At 51.1% G+C, this 23,644-nt stretch overlaps 5 protein-coding genes across 8 annotated transcripts; 3 read left to right on the top strand and 2 right to left on the bottom strand.

Moving 5' to 3' along the window:
* Positions 1-238: 238 nt before the first annotated feature.
* On the top strand, positions 239-5,380 carry dbf4b (DBF4 zinc finger B). 2 transcript variants are annotated; one of them, XM_029133598.3, is made up of 12 exons: positions 239-391; positions 1,016-1,220; positions 1,347-1,538; positions 1,632-1,682; positions 1,800-1,866; positions 2,033-2,097; positions 2,281-2,317; positions 2,448-2,493; positions 3,067-3,195; positions 3,339-3,477; positions 3,569-3,702; positions 3,781-5,380. In XM_029133598.3, the coding sequence occupies exons 2-12, from the start codon at positions 1,074-1,076 to the stop codon at positions 5,201-5,203; spliced, it is 2,430 nt and encodes an 809-aa protein (XP_028989431.1). In that variant the 5' UTR covers positions 239-391; positions 1,016-1,073; the 3' UTR covers positions 5,204-5,380. The 2 variants fall into 2 exon arrangements, with proteins under 2 accessions (XP_028989431.1, XP_028989432.1); XM_029133599.3 differs by lacking the exon at positions 239-391 and adding an exon at positions 505-522.
* Positions 5,381-6,114: 734 nt separating this feature from the next.
* adam11 (ADAM metallopeptidase domain 11) lies at positions 6,115-16,566 on the top strand. Its single transcript, XM_055504691.1, has 26 exons — positions 6,115-6,460; positions 6,545-6,678; positions 7,570-7,646; positions 8,109-8,175; positions 9,806-9,888; positions 9,979-10,044; positions 10,760-10,859; positions 11,193-11,273; positions 11,593-11,667; positions 11,788-11,859; positions 12,535-12,701; positions 12,983-13,067; positions 13,149-13,239; positions 13,382-13,433; positions 13,518-13,617; positions 13,700-13,771; positions 13,845-13,937; positions 14,025-14,105; positions 14,194-14,244; positions 14,324-14,387; positions 14,458-14,563; positions 14,649-14,768; positions 14,853-15,021; positions 15,101-15,215; positions 15,322-15,412; positions 15,893-16,566. The coding sequence occupies exons 1-26, from the start codon at positions 6,403-6,405 to the stop codon at positions 15,933-15,935; spliced, it is 2,313 nt and encodes a 770-aa protein (XP_055360666.1). The 5' UTR covers positions 6,115-6,402; the 3' UTR covers positions 15,936-16,566.
* Positions 15,707-23,631, top strand: fkbp10b (FKBP prolyl isomerase 10b). Of its 2 annotated transcripts, none has more exons than XM_055504687.1 (11): positions 15,707-15,910; positions 20,712-20,929; positions 21,088-21,233; positions 21,322-21,511; positions 21,604-21,749; positions 21,832-22,021; positions 22,122-22,267; positions 22,417-22,606; positions 22,675-22,817; positions 22,918-23,081; positions 23,181-23,631. In XM_055504687.1, exons 2-11 carry the CDS (start codon positions 20,733-20,735, stop codon positions 23,373-23,375), a joined length of 1,707 nt encoding a protein of 568 aa, XP_055360662.1. In that variant the 5' UTR covers positions 15,707-15,910; positions 20,712-20,732; the 3' UTR covers positions 23,376-23,631. The 2 variants fall into 2 exon arrangements, with proteins under 2 accessions (XP_055360662.1, XP_028989434.1); XM_029133601.3 differs by lacking the exon at positions 15,707-15,910 and adding an exon at positions 18,646-18,785.
* LOC129602935 (endoplasmic reticulum protein SC65-like) lies at positions 17,441-18,700 on the bottom strand. The gene is made up of 3 exons (XM_055504690.1): positions 18,623-18,700; positions 18,469-18,552; positions 17,441-18,378 (listed from the first exon to the last, which is right to left on the bottom strand). Exons 1-3 carry the CDS (start codon positions 18,698-18,700, stop codon positions 18,259-18,261), a joined length of 282 nt encoding a protein of 93 aa, XP_055360665.1. The 3' UTR covers positions 17,441-18,258.
* Positions 18,628-20,728, bottom strand: LOC114845510 (endoplasmic reticulum protein SC65-like). 2 transcript variants are annotated; one of them, XR_008693309.1, is made up of 4 exons: positions 19,486-20,728; positions 19,282-19,413; positions 18,851-19,210; positions 18,628-18,768 (listed from the first exon to the last, which is right to left on the bottom strand). XR_008693309.1 is itself a non-coding variant. In XM_029133603.3 (4 exons), the coding sequence occupies exons 1-4, from the start codon at positions 19,945-19,947 to the stop codon at positions 18,847-18,849; spliced, it is 882 nt and encodes a 293-aa protein (XP_028989436.1). In that variant the 5' UTR covers positions 19,948-20,728; the 3' UTR covers positions 18,814-18,846. The 2 variants fall into 2 exon arrangements, 1 of the variants encoding a protein (XP_028989436.1); XM_029133603.3 differs by lacking the exon at positions 18,628-18,768 and having other exon boundaries at positions 18,814-18,979; positions 19,056-19,210.
* Positions 23,632-23,644: the final 13 nt, after the last annotated feature.

Below are 23,644 nucleotides of genomic sequence, written 5' to 3'. Positions count from 1 at the left end.
AGAAGCTCTTTATTGACAAGATCTCAAACTGCTCCCATCGTCATGCTGCGTTTTACATCGTCACAACCGTACGAAATCTCAAAATGACATCACGGTGCGTAAACTAGACTTAACATACACAAGCGTATTTAATAGTGGTCTATTAATGAGGCAAGCTTGAGTGATAAATGACGTCTCCTATGTCAGGTCCTAACCAATGTAAAAGGTTAGTGGTCAGTTAAATGTCTAATTCCAGTTGATGTAAAGAGCAAGTGAACGCACCACAGGATGTGACGTTGCCTTCATGGTCACGTCTTCGCTAGTGTTTTTAAAAAGCGGCGGTTTGCTTTCTGGTCGACTGAGAGCAACAAACACTATATATAATCGCAGTTCTTCGTAACTGAGACGAAACGTAAGATGTTTTTGTTTGTTTCTGTCCGACGTTGTGGTGAACGTGATACCAGTCGAGAAACGTTTTAACGCGTTTTTTGTTGTCCTTCGTTGAGCTACGCTAGTTTGCTCGGGCTAACTAACCACAGCTAGGTTTGCTAACTAGCAGTGTTGCTAGTTAATGATACTTGTGTCATGCCGCTGTTGGGTGATTTTTATTAATATCAGCATGTTTTGCAGCGTCTTATATGACAAGTAAAATTGTTGCAAGCGTATTTCGAGCTGATGCTGCGTTGTAAACAATTTTTTGCCCCATTTTTAACTTTTAAAACAAAAATAGAAGGAGCTAGTTAGGAGTTACTTCACGTACACACGGAATAACGAGAGGCAACAAAAACAAAAATCAAACTAACCTAAAATTACATTTACTGGTGATCGAATGACATAACAATATATATAATAACAATACTGAGTATATGCTTGTATCGCCAGCATAAATTATTTCAGATAAAACTTGGGTTAAGTTTTTTGTGTTTGCTATATGGATATGAATAAAATAATCAAAATGATAACAATTAAAATGTCTGAAAACTAAAACAACATAAAATGTTCACAGACATATTGACGTGTTTGTTTGGTTTCTCAGTTTAACAGGGTCCTGGTGTTTTACAGTAAAGCTGTGACCTCTTTGCTGCATCGGGACCATGCAGCAGCGGACCACAGAGGAGCAAGGCCTCCTGGGTAAACTGGGTCCTGGGGAGAAGAAGCTGGAAGGCAAGACCTTCTACTTGGATGGCGTGAAGAAACGTTCAACAGCCCTGCTTTTGGAGGCCATCACTCTTCACGGAGGGGTATGTTGTTTATGTATAATGTGTTGTCCTGAATAAACAAACATTTATTAAAGTGCTGCTTTAATGATTAAAATATTTTAAAATAATAAACTGATGATTAAATGTTTCCTGTTTCTGATTCTTAAGAGGATTGAAAGTTTCCTACATAAAGATGTGAGTTTTGTTGTGACTGAGAGCCAGGAGGGCCCGAAGGAGCAGAAGTGTTCTAATGCTCAAGAAGGGACAAGCGGGACAAAAGAAGAACCGCATTGTCCCCTTAAACAGCAGGAGCGTGTCCTCAGCAGCGACAGGCAGCGACCTGTGACTCCTAGACCAGTGGTACTGGACAGTTTCTTATTTATAAAAATAAAATGTTGACATGTCAACAAACGCCTGTAACATACAACATCTGGACTGTGTTTTCCTCTACAGGCTTGTGGCAGTCGAGGGAAGGCCTTGCTTGAAAAAGCCATTCGCAACAGTGTAAGTAGCTGCCAAACGTTACTATAATGATTAGTCTTAAACTGTTTTATGTCAAAGACCTGCAGACTGTATGTGTGTTGCTGACACAGTGTGTTTGTGTCTTTGTCTGGCTTGCAGGAGCGACTGCAGGGCAGTGTTTTGGCCAATGCCCAATCATGGGGAGTGAAGATTTTGCACGTGAATGGTATCTTTTCGAATGGATCTGTAAATAAATAAATAAATTTGATCAATGTGCAGTAAACACTTCCTACCAGCAGGCGGCGCCATGTTTGTTTTCTGCTGTTCTCAAACTAGTTGTAGAACTAACATCCATCGTGAACATCTTGGATTGTTCCTTAATATGCTGTCAGACGTCCTTTTGTATTTAAAACTGTTGACCAGAGAGAGCTTCAGTGTGAAAAGCAAGAGGCATGAGGTAAGCTCTGTTCACTTTAAGATATATGCAAAGGATCAGTAATATGTAATTGTGTATAAATCAGCAAGTAGAAGCCAAATGTTCTTAAATGCAGTTGAGATTGTATAGATTTTGAGCCTGTGACGTCCATCTGCTAATGCTTTGCTAAAATAAACCGTCTTAAACTTTTTTATTTTTATGAAGAAGTCCTGCACCAAACAACAAGGTTGTGTCGTGAAAGGTTGGTTTTTATATATATATATATATATATATATTTTTTTTTTTTCTCTTGTTTCTTTTATTTCTCCAAAATATTCTGGAATTGTGTTGGTTAAAATGTTTTGAAACTTGTCTGGTTTACTTGTATGCAGCTACAGCTTTGAGATCACCTTATCTTAAAATTGAAGACTCAAGCAGGTGAGTTTAGTAAGATGTTTGTTTTTTGTTTTTAAATTTTAAAAATAGGGGTGACGGGGATATACAGACTACACCCAAAGTCTAAAAGAGCCTTCCTTTCAACAGTAATGACCTAGAAATAATCAAGTGCTTGTGCCCAGGTCCATTTATTGTTTAGTACCAGATTAGATCTTTTACTTGCTGTTGAAGCATAATGACAATGAAACAACAATGCTCATGCCCATCCTACCCCACTGGAAACCAGTTCTGGGGGTTTTAATTTCACCCAGGTGATTTTCTTAATTGAACCTGTTAAGTAGTCCTATCATGTAATGTGACAAGCCCCCACAGGGATGCTCCCCAGGAGCCTGGAGCTGTACCGGATTCGATTTCTATTTGGTGAGGCTTTGCAAGCTATACTGCATGTTACTGCAGGGGATTGTCATTGTTGGACTTGGATAACGTATGCCAGCACACAAACTGAACTCTATAACAGAACATTTATATTAATTTTAGCATTTAAATATCCAGCCTCCTTGCATTTGATTCTGTCTTCTTGTGGTAAAGCATTCTCCTCTTCTGTCCTATATCCAGGAAATTCAAACCCTTGCACTTGCAGTCTATGACCTTCCCGTCTCTGTGCTACTTGGGTCGATTCAGTCCCTTTGAGTCCCGCCCTCCTCCATTTGAAAAACGGAAAGAGCAAGAAGAAAATAAAACAAGGTTTGATTAACTGGACTGATGTCATCACTCGCACATTAGTCAATAATCTGTGGTCATTGCGTTTTTTTTTTTTAATTCTTTTAAATGCATTTATCTAATGCTGTTTTGAGGGACTTACAGTGCTGTTGTTTATTGTGTTTTAGGGAGAAGACAAAAGCTGAAAGCAGCATTCAGAACAAATGTGAAACCCCGCTGAGTTGTAATCCTTCACCTTGGCGACCTCGCAGGAAGGACCTGTCCTACTGCGAGTGCTGTCATCAACACTTCAATAATCTTGAGGAGGTGGAAATGTGCTATTGTTTTTGACTTAGAGATTTGTTGCATTCTGTCTTATGACACTAGGTCTCATACGGTCTTTTATCGTTCACTGCAGCATTTACAGTCTGATCAGCACCGTTCATTTGTACTGGATTCGTCAAACTACAGTGCGGTGGATCAGCTTGTAATTGCAATGTTTCCAGAATTTGATCCCAATCCATGTCAACAATCAGAACAAACATCCAGCAGGTTAGTTGTTTTTCGGAAAATATTTTGGAAAATCACAATTGTGTCTGTGTGTCACTGATATTTCCGTCTTCCTCCCAGACCACCAACACCTTTGCCCGTTGAGGATTTCTGTGATCTGGAGCCTCTCTCTGATATTGGGATGGAGGATGGAGTCTGGGCCCTGCAGCCAGAGGGTGCAGCACAGATCCCTAGCCCTTGTAGGGTCCCTCCTTCCTTTTGCTCCGCCGGTCCATCAGCGGACGATCAGCTTCCTAACCCAAATCCAGCCGCTCTGCCTGCAGACATACAGTCTTTCACTTCTGCTGGGATCCAGCCTCACACTTTCAGCCCTGTCATGCCTGTATTGGATACTGAACCACAACCTCACCCCTCAGCCTGCCAGCCGCCTGATAATCTCTCTCCGTACCCTATGAATCCGTGTGTCTCCTCTGACCCTTATCTTCTTGCTCCAGTCCTCAGTCCGCAGTTACTTAATTATTCCGACTTAATAGAGGTACACGGCTCCTATTCAGACCCCCCTGTACTTAGTCCTCAACAGTATGCAGTTGTGGAAGAAGACACTTGTGAATCTGTTCCTCCTCCCTCGGAGCCTGTAACAAATGCAGACGGAGCGAAGGTGTCAAACCTGGAAAGTCCTTTAGTTTTTAGGAGGATCACGTGTTCCAGCAGAGCTCTGGAGTGCGATAAACTGGCTTCATGCAGGTCTCGATCGCTTCCTCGGCCTTCGTCTACAGCGCTCAACCCCAAGAAGCGCTGCCGTTCGTCCAGTCCCATAATCAGCCGGAGCAAAAGGAGGCGGATCACTGTGAGCTTTGGTTACAGCTGTACATGGACCGAACAAGAGCTTACGTCAGCTCAACCAGACAGTGACCTATTGGCCAGACCTGAGGCCTCTTATGAGCTACAGTCTTGTTCAAACTCCCACGTCTCATCCATGTCCATTACATCCACCGTGGACTGTGGCTCAAAACAGACTTTTGACACGTTTTGCGTTCCTGCTGTACAGAATTTCACCGCTCTACCACATCAGATTAACATTTTGTGTCACGGTCGCGCTTCTGTTGCAGATCAGCCATCGTGGCCGTTTTTCTCACCAGCTAAGAGTTTTGATTGTCCCCTTCCCAGTAAGAACTCTCTCAGCGGTCCTTCCAGTCAAGACTCTCAGCGTTCGCTCTCCCACTCTACCTCCGTGTGCATTGAGTCCGCCCTCATCCCAGACTTCGCCGCCCTCTCCCAGTCCTCGGACTCTGACTGGGACTGTGAGCTGGTGTCGCGTATGGGCCCGGCCTCCGCGGCGCCCCTGTCACCCACTGAGCAGAGCGCTGAGCTGGACAAGGAGCTCCTCCACAGGCGCTGCGCCTGGACGCACAACAGCAGCTACGAGTCACGTCTGCACACGGTTCTCCAGCCGCCCGCTCCAGGAGCTTCTCTGTGCGGGGAGGATGTGGAGCCTTCAGCCTTTTCCAGGACTGTTGTACAGACCGTCAAGGTTCAACACTGAATCTGAATCCTTTTTCTTTTTTTTCTTTTTTTGGGGATTGTTGCAAAGAACTGCAGAAAGGACAACATGGATGCTGCACATTTTACTTCATGAAACAGAAGGTGGCACTTAAGCTCATGAAATGAAGTAATTGTATTATACATTAAATAAATATTTACAACATAGTAAAACCTTAAACTTTATTGGTTCTTTTTAAAATTGTAGCACCCATTCCCACGTTTCCGCTTCAGTCCCAGTCTTCCAGCAGCTGTGTCCAGTAGCACATTGTGATGAGGGTTTTCTGAAGGGGGCGATTCTCAATTACTGGAAGTGCTGCATCTGGATCAGATCCCACACTGATGGTCAAACAGACGAGGCGTCGCTAGAGTGGCGCGCGCTCGCATCCGGCCACACAAACCGCCTGATTAATGTCAAGTTGCTCTTGGAGCCGTTTGAAGGTGTGCCAGAGGAGAGGTGAGTTTTAAAGTATAAAGTCACCTACGAGCATCGCGATGAGGAGGATTTTTGTTCAGCGTTGTTAAATAAATGCTTTTAACCATCAGAGGTATAACATGACGTGCTGACTGTAACCCGGAGCCACAGCGCAGGACAAGGACGAGGCAAGGGTAGCGGTAGGTCGATGCGTTGGCTCATCAGCTTGACTTCCTGCTGACGCCAACAGTGCTTGATATCTAATTCCACTCTGTCGCAACCATTAACCATCTGCATCTGATGGAGGGATGCTCTGGTTAAAAACCGGACCTTTGGTCCGTCACCAAAGACCCCAGAGGTCCTGCTGCTTCTGAGCCTACTCCTAATTGAGAGAGGATTCACTTAAATTGGGGGGGGGGGGCGTCTTTGAGGGTCTGGGTCCCAGTTTTGGACCCATCGGGCGTCGACAGATCTTGTGGGTGGGCCCGTCGAGCCCCACGTGCTTCTTGTTTCCCGCTCCTCGCGCAGCCTCACATCCTTCGGCGTCGTTCACATCAGGCTGGGGAGCGCGTGTGCGCGCGCCAGTGTTCCGGGGCTTGGTGACGCCGACTCGTCATGCCGCTGCAGCCCAGAGGAGGACCAGCATCAGGGGGCTTTTGAGCTCGAGGCGGGACGGAGAAATGCGGGCGTCGCGTCGTGCTCGTGCTCACCGTGAAGCCCAGTCCTGCCGTCGGCTCATCTAAGCGGCGCTGCTCGGACTCAGACGCCGCGGGGACTATGTGAGCACCATGCTCGCTGTGGGGTGCCTGCTGTTCGCCGCGGCGTGCGCGCGGTGCACCGCGACAGGTGAGCGGCACCGGGAGCCGAGCAGCTGTTGAATGCGCGTCGGCGAGCGGCTCCGGGCTGACGTTTCGGACTTGTGCCCCGCAGGTGCGGAGGAGCGGTCGCAGCCCGCAGAGGAGCGCGTGCAGCCCAGGCGGCTCCTGCAGCAGATCCACACGGAGGAGGAGCTGCTCCACAGCCGCCTGGACACCCGAGTGAGGAACTCCACGGCGGGGGTGCGGGTGAGTGACGCTTCCCGGCTCCCACGCGCGTCCAGGGTTGAACACGTCCGGATCGGCCCGTTTCTCCGTGCATGTTACGTAATTGGCTCTAATTTGCATAAGGTAGAGCTCGTCCGTCCTGCGAATAAAGGCTGCTTCCTTTCAACAGTCTAATTGAATTGCATGGTTCCGTCCACCTCTGGATTCACAATCAATTTCACGAGAAAGGAGCTAAAATGATTATGACTATGGTGAATCGCTTGAATGTTTGTCACAGTGGAACTGATCGTGTAACAGGATCTTCAGTAAAGCGATGAAAGCCGCATCGCGCCACAGCTCATTCCTAAAAACTATAACCCGCAACTCTCACCCGCCGCTCACCTCCCTCTGTCCTCTCTCTCTCTCTCGTCGTCGGGGTCACGTGATGCCCGGGGCCTCAGCCCATCCCTGCTCTGGTCCAAGCCCTTAGATTATATTTCACACCTCTACCTGTCCTCTCGCGTTACCTTTGCTATAAACACTGTCCGTCAGTGGATATGACACAGGTCTGACCTTGGGCTGCCCTCTGTGCTCAGCAGTTGACTGTAGCCTGGTCCATAAGCCCTGGTGCTCATAACCCACATTTCGAGTGGAGGAATAGACTGATGCTAAGTGTGTAATCACTAATGAGACCCGTCCAGTGAGCACTGGTGGCCGCTTCGCCTTGTGATGTGGTCCTGATGATGCTCGGAGGCGGAGGCGGATGCGGAGCGATCACCGGGGGAGGGCGTCCCCTGTTCGCAGAGCCTCCGTCGCTTCGTTTCACGTTGAACATCTGTCCGTCTCGCTTCCTCCTCCGCTCTCCCCGCATCATTTCGCCACGTCTCGTTCTATGAGAGTCCGCTCAGTCTTCCTGCCTCCTCTTTCTTCCAGCCCATCCATCTGGCACAGAGCAGCTTCCTGGTGGAGGCTTTTGGCACGTCCTTCATCCTTGACCTGGAGCTGAACCAGTAAGTCCCACCATTCACTGTGTGATGACTGCGCTCCCATGCGCAGCCTTTGTCTGTCTTCATCCACCCCTGCCACCAGCATACTGTGCAGCCTGTGTGTTGGCGGGCCTAGTGGACCCGTGAGTAGTAGGCTGTGTGACGCGCCTCTCTCTTGGCACACGTTCTCTCTAATGGACTGAGCGCTGGCGGGCCGAGCACTCGCAGAACAGCGGGCCGAACGGACCTTGGCCGTTCGAATGCACAAGTGCCGAGTTGGCAGATTGTTAATGGGGGTTAAAGAGTGGCACCAGTCACGGCGTTTGATGAGGATTAATACATTTAAATTAAATTAATGACTTCTAAGATCCTCTAATAGTCATAGTGTAATAGTAAAACACTGATTTAATCATGGATTTTTAATAATATTAAATTAAGACTCGGCTTAATTGAATAGCTGTGTTTGTTTTTCTCACTTCTCCCCAGCAACCTCTTGTCTACAGACTATGTGGAGCGTTACTATAATGAGGATGGACAGCCGGCCCAGACTGCGGTGAGACTATCCTACAGAATACTCGTGTTTTTGTCTTTCTTTTTTCAACACCAGTGAAGAAGATATCCCACCCCGGCGCGCGTCAGGTCTGCAGGTCTGAATCATGTGTCTGAGTCTCATCTCCGCACCCTCTTTCTGTCACCGCTGCCTCCATTTCACTCTTCCTCTGCCAAAGACCACCTGACCAATCAGTAGGTGTTACCGTGGTAACCATCACTCAGCAGCAGCAGCAGCAGCAGCACTGCGACTCTACTTTGTCATGTTGTGAGAAGAATATAAATTATTTCTAGAAACAACTAATTACAGCATTTCTCTGCTGTGACCTTAACATAACACAACAACTCTGGTTTTCCTCCGGTTCTTCATTTTTTTGCTGATCCTGAAGATGTTCTTTTTTGTCGCGTCTCGTTTTCCCTTCACATGACATTGCCGTCCAGCGACTCCTTTCTCGTGCTCCGCTCAGCAGACATGGAGCCTTCCCTGATTCCGTCCGATAAATGTCCAGCCCAATCGCTTTCTCTCCGCAGGACGTCGCCATTTATTTACCTGCTGCGTGGCTTTTAATGCTGCGCCGATTCGGGACCCGAATTTCGTCCACGTGATTCGTTTTCCCGCGTGAGTGGCCATTATTTCAAGTGCATACATCATCTCTGAAAAGTGCACTCAGTCTCCCACAGTCGGTATGTGTCTGCTGTGTCAGGCAATTTGATTTCCTCCATTTAGCCTCGTAATCCTACATTTTATTTATTTATTATTTGCCCGGGGCTAAGTGCTGCCGGCCGTCTCCCTCTTGGGCATATGCACGACCAAAGTCTCTTTCTGGAGCTGAATATACAGTAAATTAGCTCGGTGAGAGTAACTTTTAATGAATCCCATAACAAAGCGTCGTGTTCCATAAGAAACGTGCTTTTGCAATTCACATCAGACTCTCCGGATGTTTAAATCGGCCTCAAAGTAAAGTTTGGCCGAGCATGAAGGACAGCGGCTCCCTCTTGCCTCTTTTCTCCCGGGTCTATGGAGCGTGCCAGACGACAGCGGGCTCAGGTGGCAGACACCACTTATTTGGGTTCATTACCAACACCTGAAACTGACCCCCGTCGCTCTCGCACGCGCGCACCTGGACGCACGCGTCCCGAGGGGCTGCGTCCGCGGCGTCCGACTCGTCCTGGGAGACGTCCGAGGGCCGCTCTGCCGCGTGGCGTTCGCTGTCCCCGGGACAAAATCCCGCTTTTTGGCCCCTCGTGCGTCGGACCGACGGCTCCTCTCCAGTTGTAGTAACTCGATCGTTCCTGTACTGTGAGAGGCCCCGTGGAAACACTATATGATCATCCAGCTGGAGCCTCTTAGGGGATTATGAATAAACAGGTGCAGGTATCTGGAATGGAGGTGTACAGGTAACACCTTACAGCCGATCCCGTAGCAGCCTGACTCTGAAAGCAGATTCGGTTTCCTGTGGCTCCCTCCTATAGCTTAAGTGATCGCAGCCATTCAGACCCACTGCTTTCCCCGGCTGAAACTCAACTCACCCGCAGCCTCCGCAGGTGTAGGCTGTCCCACGCGCCGACCCCCCGGGGTCAAAGGTGAGGGGTCGGCGTGCGTGCGGTTCACCGAGGCTGTGCTGTGTTTGCAGGGAGGGGAGCACTGCTACTACCACGGGCGCGTGCGTGGGGCGCCGGCGTCGTGGGCCGCTCTGTCCACCTGCCACGGCCTGCGGTGAGTCCAGCGCCGCATCGAGGGTCCGTTCCTCCGCACGTTGAGCCTCCAGGCGCCTCAGCGCTCCGTTCCTGTGCTTGTGTGTTGCAGGGGGATGTTCTCCGACGGGAAGTCCTCGTACGGCATCGAACCCGCGGGCGGCGAGCAGGCGAGTTGGTGGCGAACGGTCTAAGCAAATGCCGTCTCCGTTTCTCCGTCCGTGACTCACCTTTACTCCAGATTGTCTTACTGTCTCTGAGTTGTGATATGGAACATATTGAGTTGATACGCGATCCACCACTACTGTAACACGTGCCGGTCGGATATCTGAGAGAGATATCGTCTAACGGAGAGATTTAAAATGAGCCCCAAAGGTTAAGAGGCTTTTTAGATCTTTAAAAAATATTCACATTTGATTTTGAACTGAAACAGAGACATGATGGAGTGTGTGAGTGTGTGAGTGTGTGTGGGGGGGGGGTGAATTAGAAGCAGAGCTTTTTTCCATTAAGGCCCACAGTAATCGAAGTACAGCTCAATTACACAGACAAGGAGAATGGGATCAATAGCCTCTCAGCTCATCGTCGAGCTCTTTCACTCTCTCGCTCTCTCTCCCGCTCTCTCTCTCTTTCCCTCGCTCTCCTCGGCTCCTCAGTCGGGTCATTTTCATAAAGTATTTATCCTCAGCTCAAGTGTACCACAGTGTCCAGTTGTGTTATTGCCATTATAACAGCCGAGTGATTGGTGAATTATGCATCAGAGCACTTTGCTCCCCGCTGATCCACACGAACCTCGGAGGACGCGGCGGCTGCTGTCACGATGGCAAAATCTCTGACTTGGTGCTGAAGTCCAGCGTGTGTGTGTTGCCGTGCCCTCAGGACCACCGCGAGCAGAGGGACCACATCGTGTACCGGATGCCAGACGTCGACCTGTCTCCTCCTCCCTGTCCAGGTAGAACCTGTCCACATACACACACAGTGTCCTCCTCGCCACCCGTTCCTCCGCGTCTCCTCCTCGTCTTCTGCCCGGCTCCTTCTCAGGATTCATGTCCCCCCTTCTTCCTGTTACCCAACTCCTCACCCAACCTCCCCCCACCCATCCCCATTTAGCCGGTTCCACTCTCCGCTTTCCTCCTTCCTCCTGTGCCGCCTGTGTGATATTGATCTCTCCCGCGGATCAGAGAACTAAAATACATGCTTACATCCCGGAATGATGACTTGCTGCTTTTCTATTTCACTCTGTGTGTGTGTGTGTGTGTGTGTGTGTGTGTGTGTGTGTGTGTGTGTGTGTGTGTGTGTGTGTGTGTGTGTGTGTCAGGATGCTCTGAGGAGCAGGAGCTGAAGGATGGAGACGACCGGTCTGGAGAGGACAAGCCAGCGCTCGAAGGGCTGAGACGCTCGAAAAGACAAGTCAGTTTTCAAGCAACCTCATTATTATGGAAACAGTAGAACCTGAAAGAGTCTGCTACATGTTCCCTTCTGAAGGGCAGAGGTTTAATCACCATCAGCATGCGGTTGTGTGCGCTGTGTGAGTCATGGTTTCACCTGGTGTGTGTGTGTGTGTGTGTGTGTGTGTGTGTGTGTGTGTGTGTGTGTGTGTGTGTGTGTGTGTGTGTGTGTGTGTGTGTGTGTGTGCGTGTGTGTGTGTGTGCGCACGTGTGTGTGTGTGTCCTGTCTGAAGGTCGTTTTGACAGTGAAACTCTGTCTGAACCCCCTCTGTCTCCTCCAGGTGAGGAGAGGCCAGCGCACAGTCCAGACTGAGACCAAGTACATCGAGCTGATGGTTGTCAACGACCACGAGCTGGTGGGTCACGGCTCTGTTCCCGTCTCAGCCTCATCTTTGTAAAAAAAAAAAAAAAAAAAGCTGCACAGAATAGGATGAAGAGGCAGTAACACCTCTTTCTTCTCCTCCTCTTCCTCGTAGTTTGTGCAACTCCGTCGTTCTGCCACTCAGACCAAGAACTTTGCCAAAGCAGTGGTGAACATGGCCGACGCGGTGAGTGGTTCAGAAATGGATCAGTGTTCACAGAAATACAAGTACTGGGAGCTGATTATAAGCGCCCACTTCCTGTCATCTGTTTTCTAACTGTGGCACCGCTTCACATAGCTGACAGGACGCGACAGTCGCCACATTTCAGGACTTTTTTGTGCAGATGAGACATTGGGCCGGCTGCGTGTGGTGCCACTAAAATGTATGAATGTGAAATCTAAATCGTTAGTATTTTACTCCAAGGCTCAGATGTGGAATGCTTTGCTGTGAGTCGGGGACAGATGGTGGTCGCAGTGGGATTTCCATCTCTGCCAGCGTGTCCGTGATGCTGGAGCGCTCCCATCATCATGGGAAACCCTTCACTGACTGGGACACATGTAGTGATGTTGGTTGCCATGACAACCAGCTGCTGCCGTCTGAAGACGACCGGGAATCTTTAAAATAGAAGAGTGTGTCTATCCGTCTGCCTGGAACCTTCATTAACCTTTCTGTTCAGCTGCTGCATGTGATTCTCGTCCCATGTGCTGTAGATGTAGTCACAAAGAACCAAAATAAATGTATTAACCATGCATCACTTTTTAAATTTCTCTCTTTATATTCATTTAGAGGCTTCAGCCGTTTCGTCCTCATCTTGACTAGATGCAGCTGCCCGCTCTTGATCTAGATCTCCCCTTTGTCCAGATCTATAAGGAGCAGCTGAACACTCGCATCGTCCTGGTGGCCATGGAAACGTGGTCGTCTGAAAACAGGGTCTCCGTGGGCGACGACCCGCTGCTCACCCTGCGCGACTTCATGAAATACAGGAAGGAGAGCATCAAGGAGCGCTGTGACGCTGTGCACCTGTTCTCGTAGGTTCTTTTTTCATCCTCTGCTCCCACGTCTCTTCTTTCTTTACTCCTCATCTTTTACATTGTTTTGCCTCTTCCTCCTCCTCCTCCATACTTCTAACCTTTCTCGACCTTCTTGTTTCTTTCGTCTCATCCTCCTCCTACTTCTTTTTCCTGCTTCCCTGTCTTTGATTTCTCTTATTCATCTGCGTCTCCACTCTATTGTCCTTCTCCTCCTCCTTTGCCTTCTTAAATGGCTCCTCCTGCTGCTCCTCACAGCCGTGTCCCTGTCTTTCCTGCAGCGGGAGGACATTCATGAGCAGCCGCAGCGAGGCCGCCTACATCGGTGGCATCTGCTCCGTCACCAGGGGCGGAGGCATCAATGAGGTGAGACGGCAAAAATCCGGGGGAGCCCAAATGTTTTGTTTATGGTACGATTTAAAGTCGAGGTGGTTTCCTCTCCTTCAGTTCGGCAGCGTGGGCCCCATGGCCATCACCTTGTGTCGGAGCCTCGGCCAGAACATCGGCATGCTGAGGAACAAGGAGCGAGCGTCTGCAGGCAAGACCAGCAGACCTTGTGCACAAAAACTTTCAGACTGGGACAGATCATCTCGCTTTTGCTTTACTAACAGCTCCCTCATGTGGTGGTATTTCAACAGTGCAAAGCAGCATTTAATGAAAGTGTGTGTGTGTGTGTCCAGGAGACTGCCGGTGTCCAGATCCGTGGCTGGGCTGTATCATGGAGGACACAGGGTTTGCATGATTCCTGTTCAGGCAGCATTTTTACTTTCGTGTCATCGTTTCTCCTCGGTTTATGTGTGTACTGTTACTGCTCAGGTACTACCTCCCTAGGAAGTTCTCTCGCTGCAGCATAGACGAGTACCTGCGCTTCCTGCAGCAGGGGGGAGGGAGCTGCCTCTTCAACAAGCCCAGCAGGGTGAGTGAGGAGACCACTTGCTCTGTTGCCTGTTTTGTCCCGATGCGCCGGCTGATCCCCCGTACGTCCGTGCTGCTTCCAGCTGCTGGATCCGCCCGAATGCGGCAACGGATACGTGGAGCCGGGAGAGGAGTGTGACTGCGGATTGCTGGTGGTGAGTCTCCTCTATCTAGCGGCGGTGCTGCTGGGCCCACGAAGGCCCTCACGGCTGCTCTCTGTAACCGCAGGAGTGTGCGCGGAGCGGAGCCAGCTGCTGCAAGAAGTGCACGCTTACCCACAATGCAATGTGCAGCAACGGGCTCTGCTGCAGAGACTGCAAGGTGCGTGAGCCGGACCGCTCCTCACCGCTGACCGCACCCTGATCCGCCTCATCTCATCTCATCTCCCCCTCCTTCTGTCTGTGACAGTACGAGCTGAGAGGCGTGACCTGCCGCGAGGCCGTCAACGACTGTGACATTCCCGAGACCTGCGTGGGAGACTCCAGCCAAGTAAACGCGGCTCTGACACGTCTGGGAGATATTTCTGTGTGTTTGTGTACAGTGTGTGACTCTGAAGATAATCTCCCTGCTCCTGCAGTGTCCTCATAACGTCCACAAACTGGACGGCTACATGTGCGATGCTGGTCAGGTAGAGTCACGCTTCTCTTCTTCATCTCGGTTCCTCTCCTCGTCTTCATCACGTTCACTCGTCTCCCCCTCATCCTCAGGGCCGATGCTACGGAGGCCGCTGTAAGACCAGAGATGGCCAGTGCAGGACTCTGTGGGGCTACAGTAGGTTTGGATGCAGCATGAAGCCTTATCTAATGCATTTTGATGCAGCAAACAGATGTTCTCCTCTCAGACTCTGCAGACAGGTTTTGCTACGAGAAGCTGAACTCCGAGGGCACGGAGAAAGGCAACTGTGGCCCAGACCCGGGCGGACACGGATGGGTTCAGTGCAACAAGCAGTGAGTGGAAACGCGCCTCTTTGGACCTGGAGCTGTTACCTCGAGCATCTTGTTGACGTCCCTTCTTCCCATTTGCCCCCACCAGAGATGTCCTGTGCGGTTTGCTGCTGTGCACCAACCTGACGGCTCAGCCGAGGTTCGGCGAGCTGCAGGGGAAGATCACCAGCCTGACAATCCACCACCAGAACCGATACCTGGACTGCAGGTGAGGCATCTTTTTGGTGCTGAGGCACTGAAAATTTAACTAATAAGGAGTATAACTGGAAATCCAACTCACAACCCCCCTCAGGGGGGGCCACGCCGTGCTGGACGACGGCCTGGACCTGGGCTACGTAGAGGACGGGACGCCCTGTGGTCCAAACATGATGTGTCTGGAGCGCCGCTGCCTCCCCGTCCCCACCTTCAACCTCAGCACCTGCCCAGGCTCCTCGTCTTCACGCATCTGCTCCCACCACGGGGTGAGGCCCCCTCCCCCCCTCCCTCCCCCAAATACAGGTACAGAGATGACAGCGCATCATTCACGTGGCTTCTCTACAGACGTGCAGTAACGAGGTGAGGTGTATATGTGACCCGGACTACACGGGGAAGGACTGCAGCGTGTTTGACCCCATCCCCATCCCAACGCCACCGGACGGCCCGGAGAAATACAGAGGTGAGCCGCGCTGGGTCTGTTCTGGACAACAACAACAATGTTACACAAAACTACCAATGCTGTACATCAGATGCCCGTTTCCCGGCTGACCCCTGCACTCCCACAGGTCCCAGCGGTACCAACATCATCATAGGCTCGGTCGCCGGTGCCATTCTGGTGGCAGCGATAGTCCTGGGGGGAACGGGCTGGGGCTTTAAGTAAGAGCCGTGGCATGCCTCCCTCCGTGTGCGTGCCTGCTGTGTCCCCGCTCCGCCGCTGAATGCCGCTCCGCTTGCCGTCCGGCCCGCTGGGCCTCGCTTTGTCGCATCTGCAGCCTCTGCTGGATGAAAGAAGCATGAACCGATTCCCACTAACAGCTTTTCTCGGTTTCTGCTTGAGTCATTTCGCGGCTCCAACGATCATTCCTGACAGATCATCGCCGTGTCTGCCCTCGATTGGCTGCGGTTGAGGTGCATTGTGGGTAATGCGGGTGCTCCCCTCCTTCCTGTGCTTGGATTCACACTCCTCGATCCCGGCTTGCTCGCGCTTGTCTTGCGGTGGCACGTCTGCAACAGCCTTCGGGTTCCTTGCATGTGCTTTTCCAAAAGAATTTCCCCCCCGTCGTGAAGCGAAGCGTGACGGTCTCACGTGTCTTTCTCCCTGTGTTGTCTTTGTGTGTCCTCCACGTCCTGATCCAGGAACATCCGGAGAGGAAGGTACGACCCCACCTTTCAGTCCTGATCCGTCTTCCACATTAATGCCATTGGTTTTATAAGCTGTTGTCTGTTCTTAGCATACGTTTGCCTCAGTATCGTTTGCACTGTCACTAAAAGCACTGACATGTCTGATGTTGTGTTTATTTCTCATTTCTCATGACTTTCAATACCAAGTCAAATGGTTAATGATCTTTATGAATTATGTTAATTTGGATTAACTACTCAAATTAACACAAGTGAGGAAATATACATTTACACGTACTTTAGACAATTAGTCTTTAGCTCCTCATTGTCAAATAAGTTTCCATTTCAAAGTCTTCTCTTTGTGTTTGTGTCTGTAAATCACTGAAAAACAAGGCTCATTATTTAGTCGACTGTTACAGAACATGAGCTTTTTATTTGATTATGAAACAGTAAATGCAACCAACAAAAGGAAACTCTAATATAACTAAGCATGTTGTGTTTGATGTTTTTTTTTTGTTTGATGTTATATTTTGGCACATTGATTTTTATGTAGTCACTTACTTTAATTTAATCGGGTTTGAATCATTTAAGGAGGATCTTGGGTCAGAAATTGGCCATTCTAGATAATTCTCCTGTTGCTTCTATGAGGCTGCTTCATTTTCTTCTTCTCTCCTCCTCCTCTTTCCTCCCTTTTCCAGGTCTTCTGGTGTTTGAGCCGTGTCTCCTCTGTCCTGTATTTCTTACACCGCGTCTGGTCCGTCCTGAGGAGACAAAACAAACGCGTCTTCCACTTTAGACCTTCCACCTCAGACCTTTTCTCCTGCTCCATCCGTATTTTGTCCCTCGGGATCGTCATTGTTTGTGATGCGGGAGCCACGGGGACGCGGTCGCATCTGATGGCTGGCGTTGTTGTCGTCAGCATTGTTTTTATTTAGTCCTTTTTTTGTGTGGCTTGTTCTGAAGGAGACACTGCTCACTCCCTTCCACTGCTCATTGCGCTTGATCCCTTTAAGTGATTTCATGGATGAAGCCTGCGTCTGTAGATTCATTTTTGTACAACTCTTCTGTTTCTACACAGTAACTGTATTTAACCTTATGGAAGTGTTTCAATATTACCAAATAGTGAATGTTGGTATTTAACCTGTGTAGGTGAGGGCCGCCTTTACATTCCACAGTAAAGAGCCATAATTGCGCAGTAGTTCATTTAAAATTAGTGCTTCTACACAGTAATATGCATTAACGTATGAATGTATAGTTCACGCCTGACGACACGAGACGTTACTGCAGCCACAAGCTCCATAACCAACCAATATGCATACGGATATGCTCAACACGGGTGCTGATGGAGGTGATGTACCATGAGGTTGACGGCAGCCACTCGATTGGAAGCACGAGTCTGAGGGTTTTCCTGCTGCTCAGCTTCACAGGGAGATTCAGTTTCAGGGACGCTGGATTTTTAACGAGCTGCAGGAAAGACGTGTAAACGCAGCACATCTCTCACCTGCATGTAAAGCAAAGGGAGTTTTAAAGTAGTTTAAAGCTGCAAGGACATGAAGTAGACACAAATAGAATTTAAGACCATTTTAATATGCTTAAATAACCAAGGATTCAAATTCATAAGACTTAAAGCAATAAATGTTAGTTCTTCTTTTAACGTTAGACATGTTGGGAGCTTCATATCACCAGTCACGATCAAAACGTTCAGTAGCACAGGAGCAGGAAGATCCACGTTACACTGCCAGTCGACCTGCAGTAGCGCCACAGGAATGAGCGTCCGCTGCTGCACTGAAACGACGAATCAGGACGAGCCAGTGAAGCGCATTAACCCTTTCATCAAACCCTCTGTCCTGTGAACACCGTACAATCAGAAGCTCGGCTCGAAGCTCAGGTCACATTTCGTCCTCCACCGCTGTCTGTGATCTCCCGCGTCGGCGGCGTCGGCCTTTGTTTATATACAGTGTCAATGCTCCCACTGTCCATGAGAGCTCATTAAATCATACAGTAAGTGGGAAAGCGTGGCTGTGTGTTCTTTCCCAGCAGGGAGTCATCTGTCCTGAACGTGACGCATTAGCATGTTTATACCTGTGACTGATTCCTACACGGTCTAGGGCAGATTTGTAAATACTTCTGAATATTTACCGCAGACCAGTGATGCTCCTGCAGGTTTGTGGGGGAATGGAATGAAATCCGAGCAAACAGGAACCCGGTTTGTCCCGGTTCCTTTTCTCATTATGTACAATAAAATGCATCTACTGGAGGATTTCGCCCGTCTCGTGAGTCGCTGAATCAAACGGCGCACGCTTGTTGGGCCGATGCCACTGTTTGAGAGGTTTTAGAGCCAAATAGGACCAATGACCCAGTGATGTGTTCCTGCTCTCGTCTCCTCACGCGTCCCACTCCCCGGCGTCTCCTTTGCCCTTTTCCTGCCTCCAGTCGGCGTAGATCCACTCCTCGTAGTCTCCCAGACCTTCAAACTCAGCATCAGGCGACTCTGCTTCTGGTCCCTGAAAAACACCGTCCTCATCTTATTAGAAGTGTTGATGCTGACGCGCTCGGAGGGGTTCTCATGAAGTGAGTCCGGTTTAAACCGTCACCTCGTCATCCAGCCGTAGGTTCTGCTCTGCGAACGCCAGCATCTGCCTCTGAGCCACGATCTGGTTGTGGTGTCGAAGCGCCTCCTGTGAACCATTCAAAACCAGCTGAGATCACGTGGAGCGGTTTAATGCGCAGCTGCGTCGCGCGCCTCACCGTCCGGGGGGCGAAGTGCTCCGGCCGGAGGCCCCACTCCGCGCCGTAGGCTTCGTGATACAGCAGGTTCTGCTTCATGACCTGGTCCTCGGGTTCGAACAGGGCGTGGCTGCGCGCGCACGGCGCCGCCCTGCGCCCGTCGTTCACTGAGGCGGACGCACAGGTGAGTGCTGACGCGGCGGCTCGTTAAAAAAAAAAAAAAAAGAGCACGTGCGACCGTGAACCTACGTTTGTAATAAGCAAACTGGAGGTAGTGGTAAACGGTGGCCACGAACTTCTCCACGAAGTAGCCGCCGACGTTGGGCTTCAGGTTCTCCTCGCACCTCAGCTTGCACCTCAACACGTCGACGTAGACGCCTGCGCGAGGCAGACGCCGCCGCTCAGCGTTGACCTTAGTGTCAACACACACACACACACACACACACACACACACCTGCTAGAAGCGTGTAGAGCTCCTCGGCCGGCGACACGGTCCGCCTGACACAGCTCGTGCTCGTGCACGTAGAGCCTCAGAGCGTCCTCCAGGGGCTCCACGCCGCCCGCGTAGTCGCCAGAGACGATGAGCTTAACGCCCTTTAGAAAAGAGGCCTGGAAGAGAAATGTGCTGACAGAGGAGCCACCTAGAAAAGACACCGCGACCCACTGTGGGCGGCCCGTACCTCATACGGACGCTCCTCGTAGTCGGTGAGGAACCCGCTCACGTCGTACTCGCGCGTGTACGCCTCCATCACCTGGAGCATCTCCTGGAGGAACGTGTGGGCGCAGGGCACGGCCCTCTGCAGGTCGCGGAGCTGCGCGCGCACACGCGGCGAATCACTTCATGTGCGGCTTCGGCAAATAGGGAAAGCGATCACGTGACTCACCCTGGCATACGCAAAGTGCAGGTATCTGTAGGGAGATCTCCTGGTGAACTCCTCCAGGACGTTCGTGGCGGGCGGAGGCAGCTGCAGCGCGGGGAACTGCGCTCTGCACTCCCTCTGGCACCGAGCTCCGGTCAGAACGCGCCAGTGCGCGCGCAGCTCCTGGTTCGACTCCGCGGCAGACGGCTCGTGGTGGTCGCTTTTATTACAGCGCAGCGCGCAGCGGCGCGCGCCCTCCTTCCGCAGGCGCCACGAACGCAGACTTTCCTCCAAGTACTGAATCGCCTCCGTCCAGTTCCCCGCTGCGTAACTGTCCAGAGCCCGTCCATAAGCGGCGGTGACGGGCATGAGCTCTGCGGGGGGGCGTCTGGAGGTGGGGGGCGGCTGATGAGCGGCTGTCATAAAAACAAAGGTCAGACAAAGCAGCGTCAACAACGCGCTTCCTTGTGCGTAAAATCTACCCATGTTAAAACGAAATCCCGCACTGCTCTGCGGCTGTTTCCTCCCACTAACCTGCAGAGTGGGGGTCTGCTCAAGTGCTTAGGGGCTGTGGGAGTTCCGGGATTGGGCCCTTCAGGGGTTAATGTCTCAGGTTTCTCGCGGCTCCTGCGTTCCGTTACTGGACTGGCGCAGAAAGAGACGCGTCCGCGCAAACTGCGGCTCATCCGTGCGGCGGATGTCACAACTTTTGCCCGTGCGTGCGTTGGTTTCTACTTCTTGAACAGCACGCAGGCTCCTCCGGCGGACGTGGATGCTCGCCACAGCTGTGCGCAGCGGCACTTAGAACCAGCGGGGAATTTCAAAATAAAAGCGGACGGTTTTAAACAAAATGGGGGGATGGGAGTGGATTGCGTTTCATTGATCCGCCAAAGTTTTAGAAAGACGTATCACATTAGCATGAAGGCAAATAGTACGTGTTATTTGTACTATATATGCCCATTCTATTAAAACCCCTGTAAAATTAAGCGCTTACAAACGATATTTTATTTTTTAAAGGAAGTAGTCCTCTTATCATCACGGCGAGCTTGGCGGAGGCGCTTCCCACTTCCAACTTCGACTTTTCTTCCCCCTGTTGAAACTCCGCACAGTAACCTGGAGATTGTCCACGTTTACAGCGCCGTGTCGCCGCCGTGCTCGTTTACATCTGCGGCCCTCTGCTTAAGGCGCGCGTGCGCGCGCGACCACGGGCCCTCACTTCATTATCTTTCCGATCCTTTTTTTTTTTTAAGTTGCGACGCGATCCTTTGAACATGTTTGCCTGCTGCGTCGCCGTTTTCATCCTCTCTACGTGGTCTTCCGCGGACTGTAACCCCAGTCCCGTTTTGGGAGATGTAGTCGTGGACAGATCCTTCATTCCGCAAGTCTGCGCCAGGGAAGCGAAAAGCGGGGATTACGTGCGCTACCACTACAACGCCACGTTCACCGATGGAAAAGCGTTTGATTCGAGGTAAGATCCTCATTCCTGCTACAAAGGCCCCAATCTGAGCTGTAGCAAAGTTTTACATCAGACACGTGAAAACGCTCATACGCACACACTGCAGATGTGTTCGTGGACTTGACCCACTTGTGACGTTTCCTTTGTCTGCGTGAATCTTCCCCTCGCAGCCACCAGAGAGGAGCCGCAAAGGTGGGCTTGTTGGGAGAGGGTCGTCTCATCGCCGGCATCGACAGGGGTCTGCAGGGCATGTGTGTGAACGAGCGCCGGACCATTACTGTCCCACCTCACCTGGCCTACGGCAGCACCGGAGCAGGTACGTGTAGTGACTGGTGGATTAATGGTGTTGTTGCTATGGTTACGTGCATCATCCATCAAACGAGTTCTGATAATGGCGTTCTCAGGCGACGTGGTCCCTCCAGACACCACGCTGGTGTTCGACGTCCACCTGCTGGACCTGTGGAACGCGGCCGACATGGTGGTGGCCAGGACCATCAGCACCCCCAAGGACTGCAGGCGCTCCGTGATGCGCACCGACTTCGTGCGCTTCCACTTCAACGGCTCGCTGCTCGACGGCACCGCCTTCGACTCCAGGTGACGACGGGGCGGCGGGCGCGTGCGCTCTGAGCCGCCGTGCGTTGTGTGCCGTGTGTTTTTACTCTCGCGCTTGTATGAGCCCAATGCAGCTACAACAGGAAGCAGACTCACAACACGCTGGTGGGCGAGGGCTGGCAGGTGAGGGGCATGGACGAGGGCCTGCTGGGCATGTGTGTGGGGGAGATCAGGAACATCGTCATCCCACCATTCAAAGCGTACGGAGAAAAGGGATCAGGTGAGCGCACACCACAGAAGAAGAGACGGTGGTGGGAAGGTGCTACACATTACTGAGGCTCAACAGTGGACACCTTCTGCAGGTACGGAGATCCCTCCTCAGGCCACCTTGGTGTTCGACGTCCTGCTGGTGGACATTTTTAACCCGAAGGACAACATCAGCATCGAGGAGCAGCACGTGCCGGAGTCGTGCACGCGCCGCTCCGTGGCGGGCGACTACGTGCGCTACCACTACAACGGGACCTTCCTGAACGGACTCACCTTCGACACCAGGTGGGAGCAGGTCACGGCGACGGCGAAGATGGCCGCCGGCCCCGAGGTCACTGATGCTGACTGTTGCTGACTGTTGCTGACTGTTACTGACTGTGTGCAGCTACCAGAGGAACAGCACGTACAACACCTACATCGGGATGGGCTACGTGATCGCTGGGATGGACCAGGCCCTGCTGGGGGTCTGTACGGGGGAGAGGAGGCGGGTCACCATCCCTCCACACCTGGCGTATGGAGAGCAGGGAGCAGGTGACGTACTGTGATTACATGATAATGCAATGTAGATTATTTTAGACTTTTTAAGGGCTGCAGTACTTCTTACCGGCCACCAGATGCCACTGTTGCTCCATCTGAAACTCTAACTCTATCTGGTTAACGCTCCGATTGCGTCGATCCAGGTGACGTCATCCCTCCGTCGGCCGTGCTGGTGTTCGACATTCACGTCGTCGACTTCCACAACCCCAGCGACGCCGTGGACGTGCAGACCACCTACAGGCCCGACGCGTGCAACGACACCACGGCGGTGAACGACCTCGTCCACTACCACTACAACTGCACGCTGGTGGACGGCACGCTGCTCTTCTCCTCGTGAGTCACCGCTCGCGCGCGTGCACGGTTGACGTTTGCCGCAGACTTCAGTGAGGCTGTGTTTCCAGGCACGACTATGAAAACGTCCAGGACGCGGTGTTGGGCTCGGACAAAGTGATCGACGGGCTGGACGAGGGCCTGCGGGGCATGTGCGCGGGGGAGAGGAGGCTGGTGAAGGTGCCTCCTCACCTGGGCCACGGAGAGAGAGGAGGTGAGAACCGAGCTTCGCTCCAATGCTCTAATTGATCCATCACCAGATTCAATCAGTGGCCGACAAGCTGCGTATTCTTCTGAAATATACCATTTTGCAGCCTCTGGCGTGCCCAGCAGTGCAGTGCTGGTCTTCGACATTGAGCTGGTGAGCTTCGAGAAGGGCGTCCCACCTGGTTACCTGTTTGTGTGGCTCGGGGACACTCCTGCAGACCTGTTTGAATCCCTGGACGTGGACAAAAACAAAGAGGTTACACAGGAGGAGGTAGGTCCCCGCTCACAGGTTCCCCACATTCACTTAGAGTCTTCCTCCTCCACTTCCCCCATATTAGTAACGTCCTTTCCTTCTTTGACTCATCTTTAGTTTGGGGAGTTCATCAAGCTGCAGGTGGCAGAGGGCAAAGGTCGCATTAAGCCTGGGGTGAGCATGGAGCAGGTCATCGCTGACATGTTCCAGAACCAGGACCGTAATAAAGACGGCCTGATCACCGCCAGCGAGCTCAAACTGAAGGTGGACGAGGACAAGGAACGGGAGCTGACGAGGCACGAAGAGTTGTGATGAGGACGAAGGTCCTGCTTCTGTCTCAGGAAATAAAAAAACAAGCATTAAGAGACTCTTCCCTGCAACGTCATGGTCAAATATTGGACAGTCGTTACATAAAAATAATGCAAAGGATGTTTTCGTAGAGTTTTGTGTTGTATGATTGTGTTTAATAATTGTATTTCAGAAAATTTAACAAGCACCTTTTTTTATTTGTTCCCAAAAGTCTGAACATGAAAATGTTTGTAAGAAAATAAAAATGGTTTCATTTTTCTGAGAGTGGGATC

This window comes from Betta splendens, chromosome 19, assembly GCF_900634795.4.
Source record: "Betta splendens chromosome 19, fBetSpl5.4, whole genome shotgun sequence".
Lineage (NCBI taxonomy): Eukaryota > Metazoa > Chordata > Actinopteri > Anabantiformes > Osphronemidae > Betta > Betta splendens.
The sequence above is the reverse complement of the archived record's forward strand: the minus strand, read 5'-3'. Positions and strand labels throughout refer to the sequence as shown.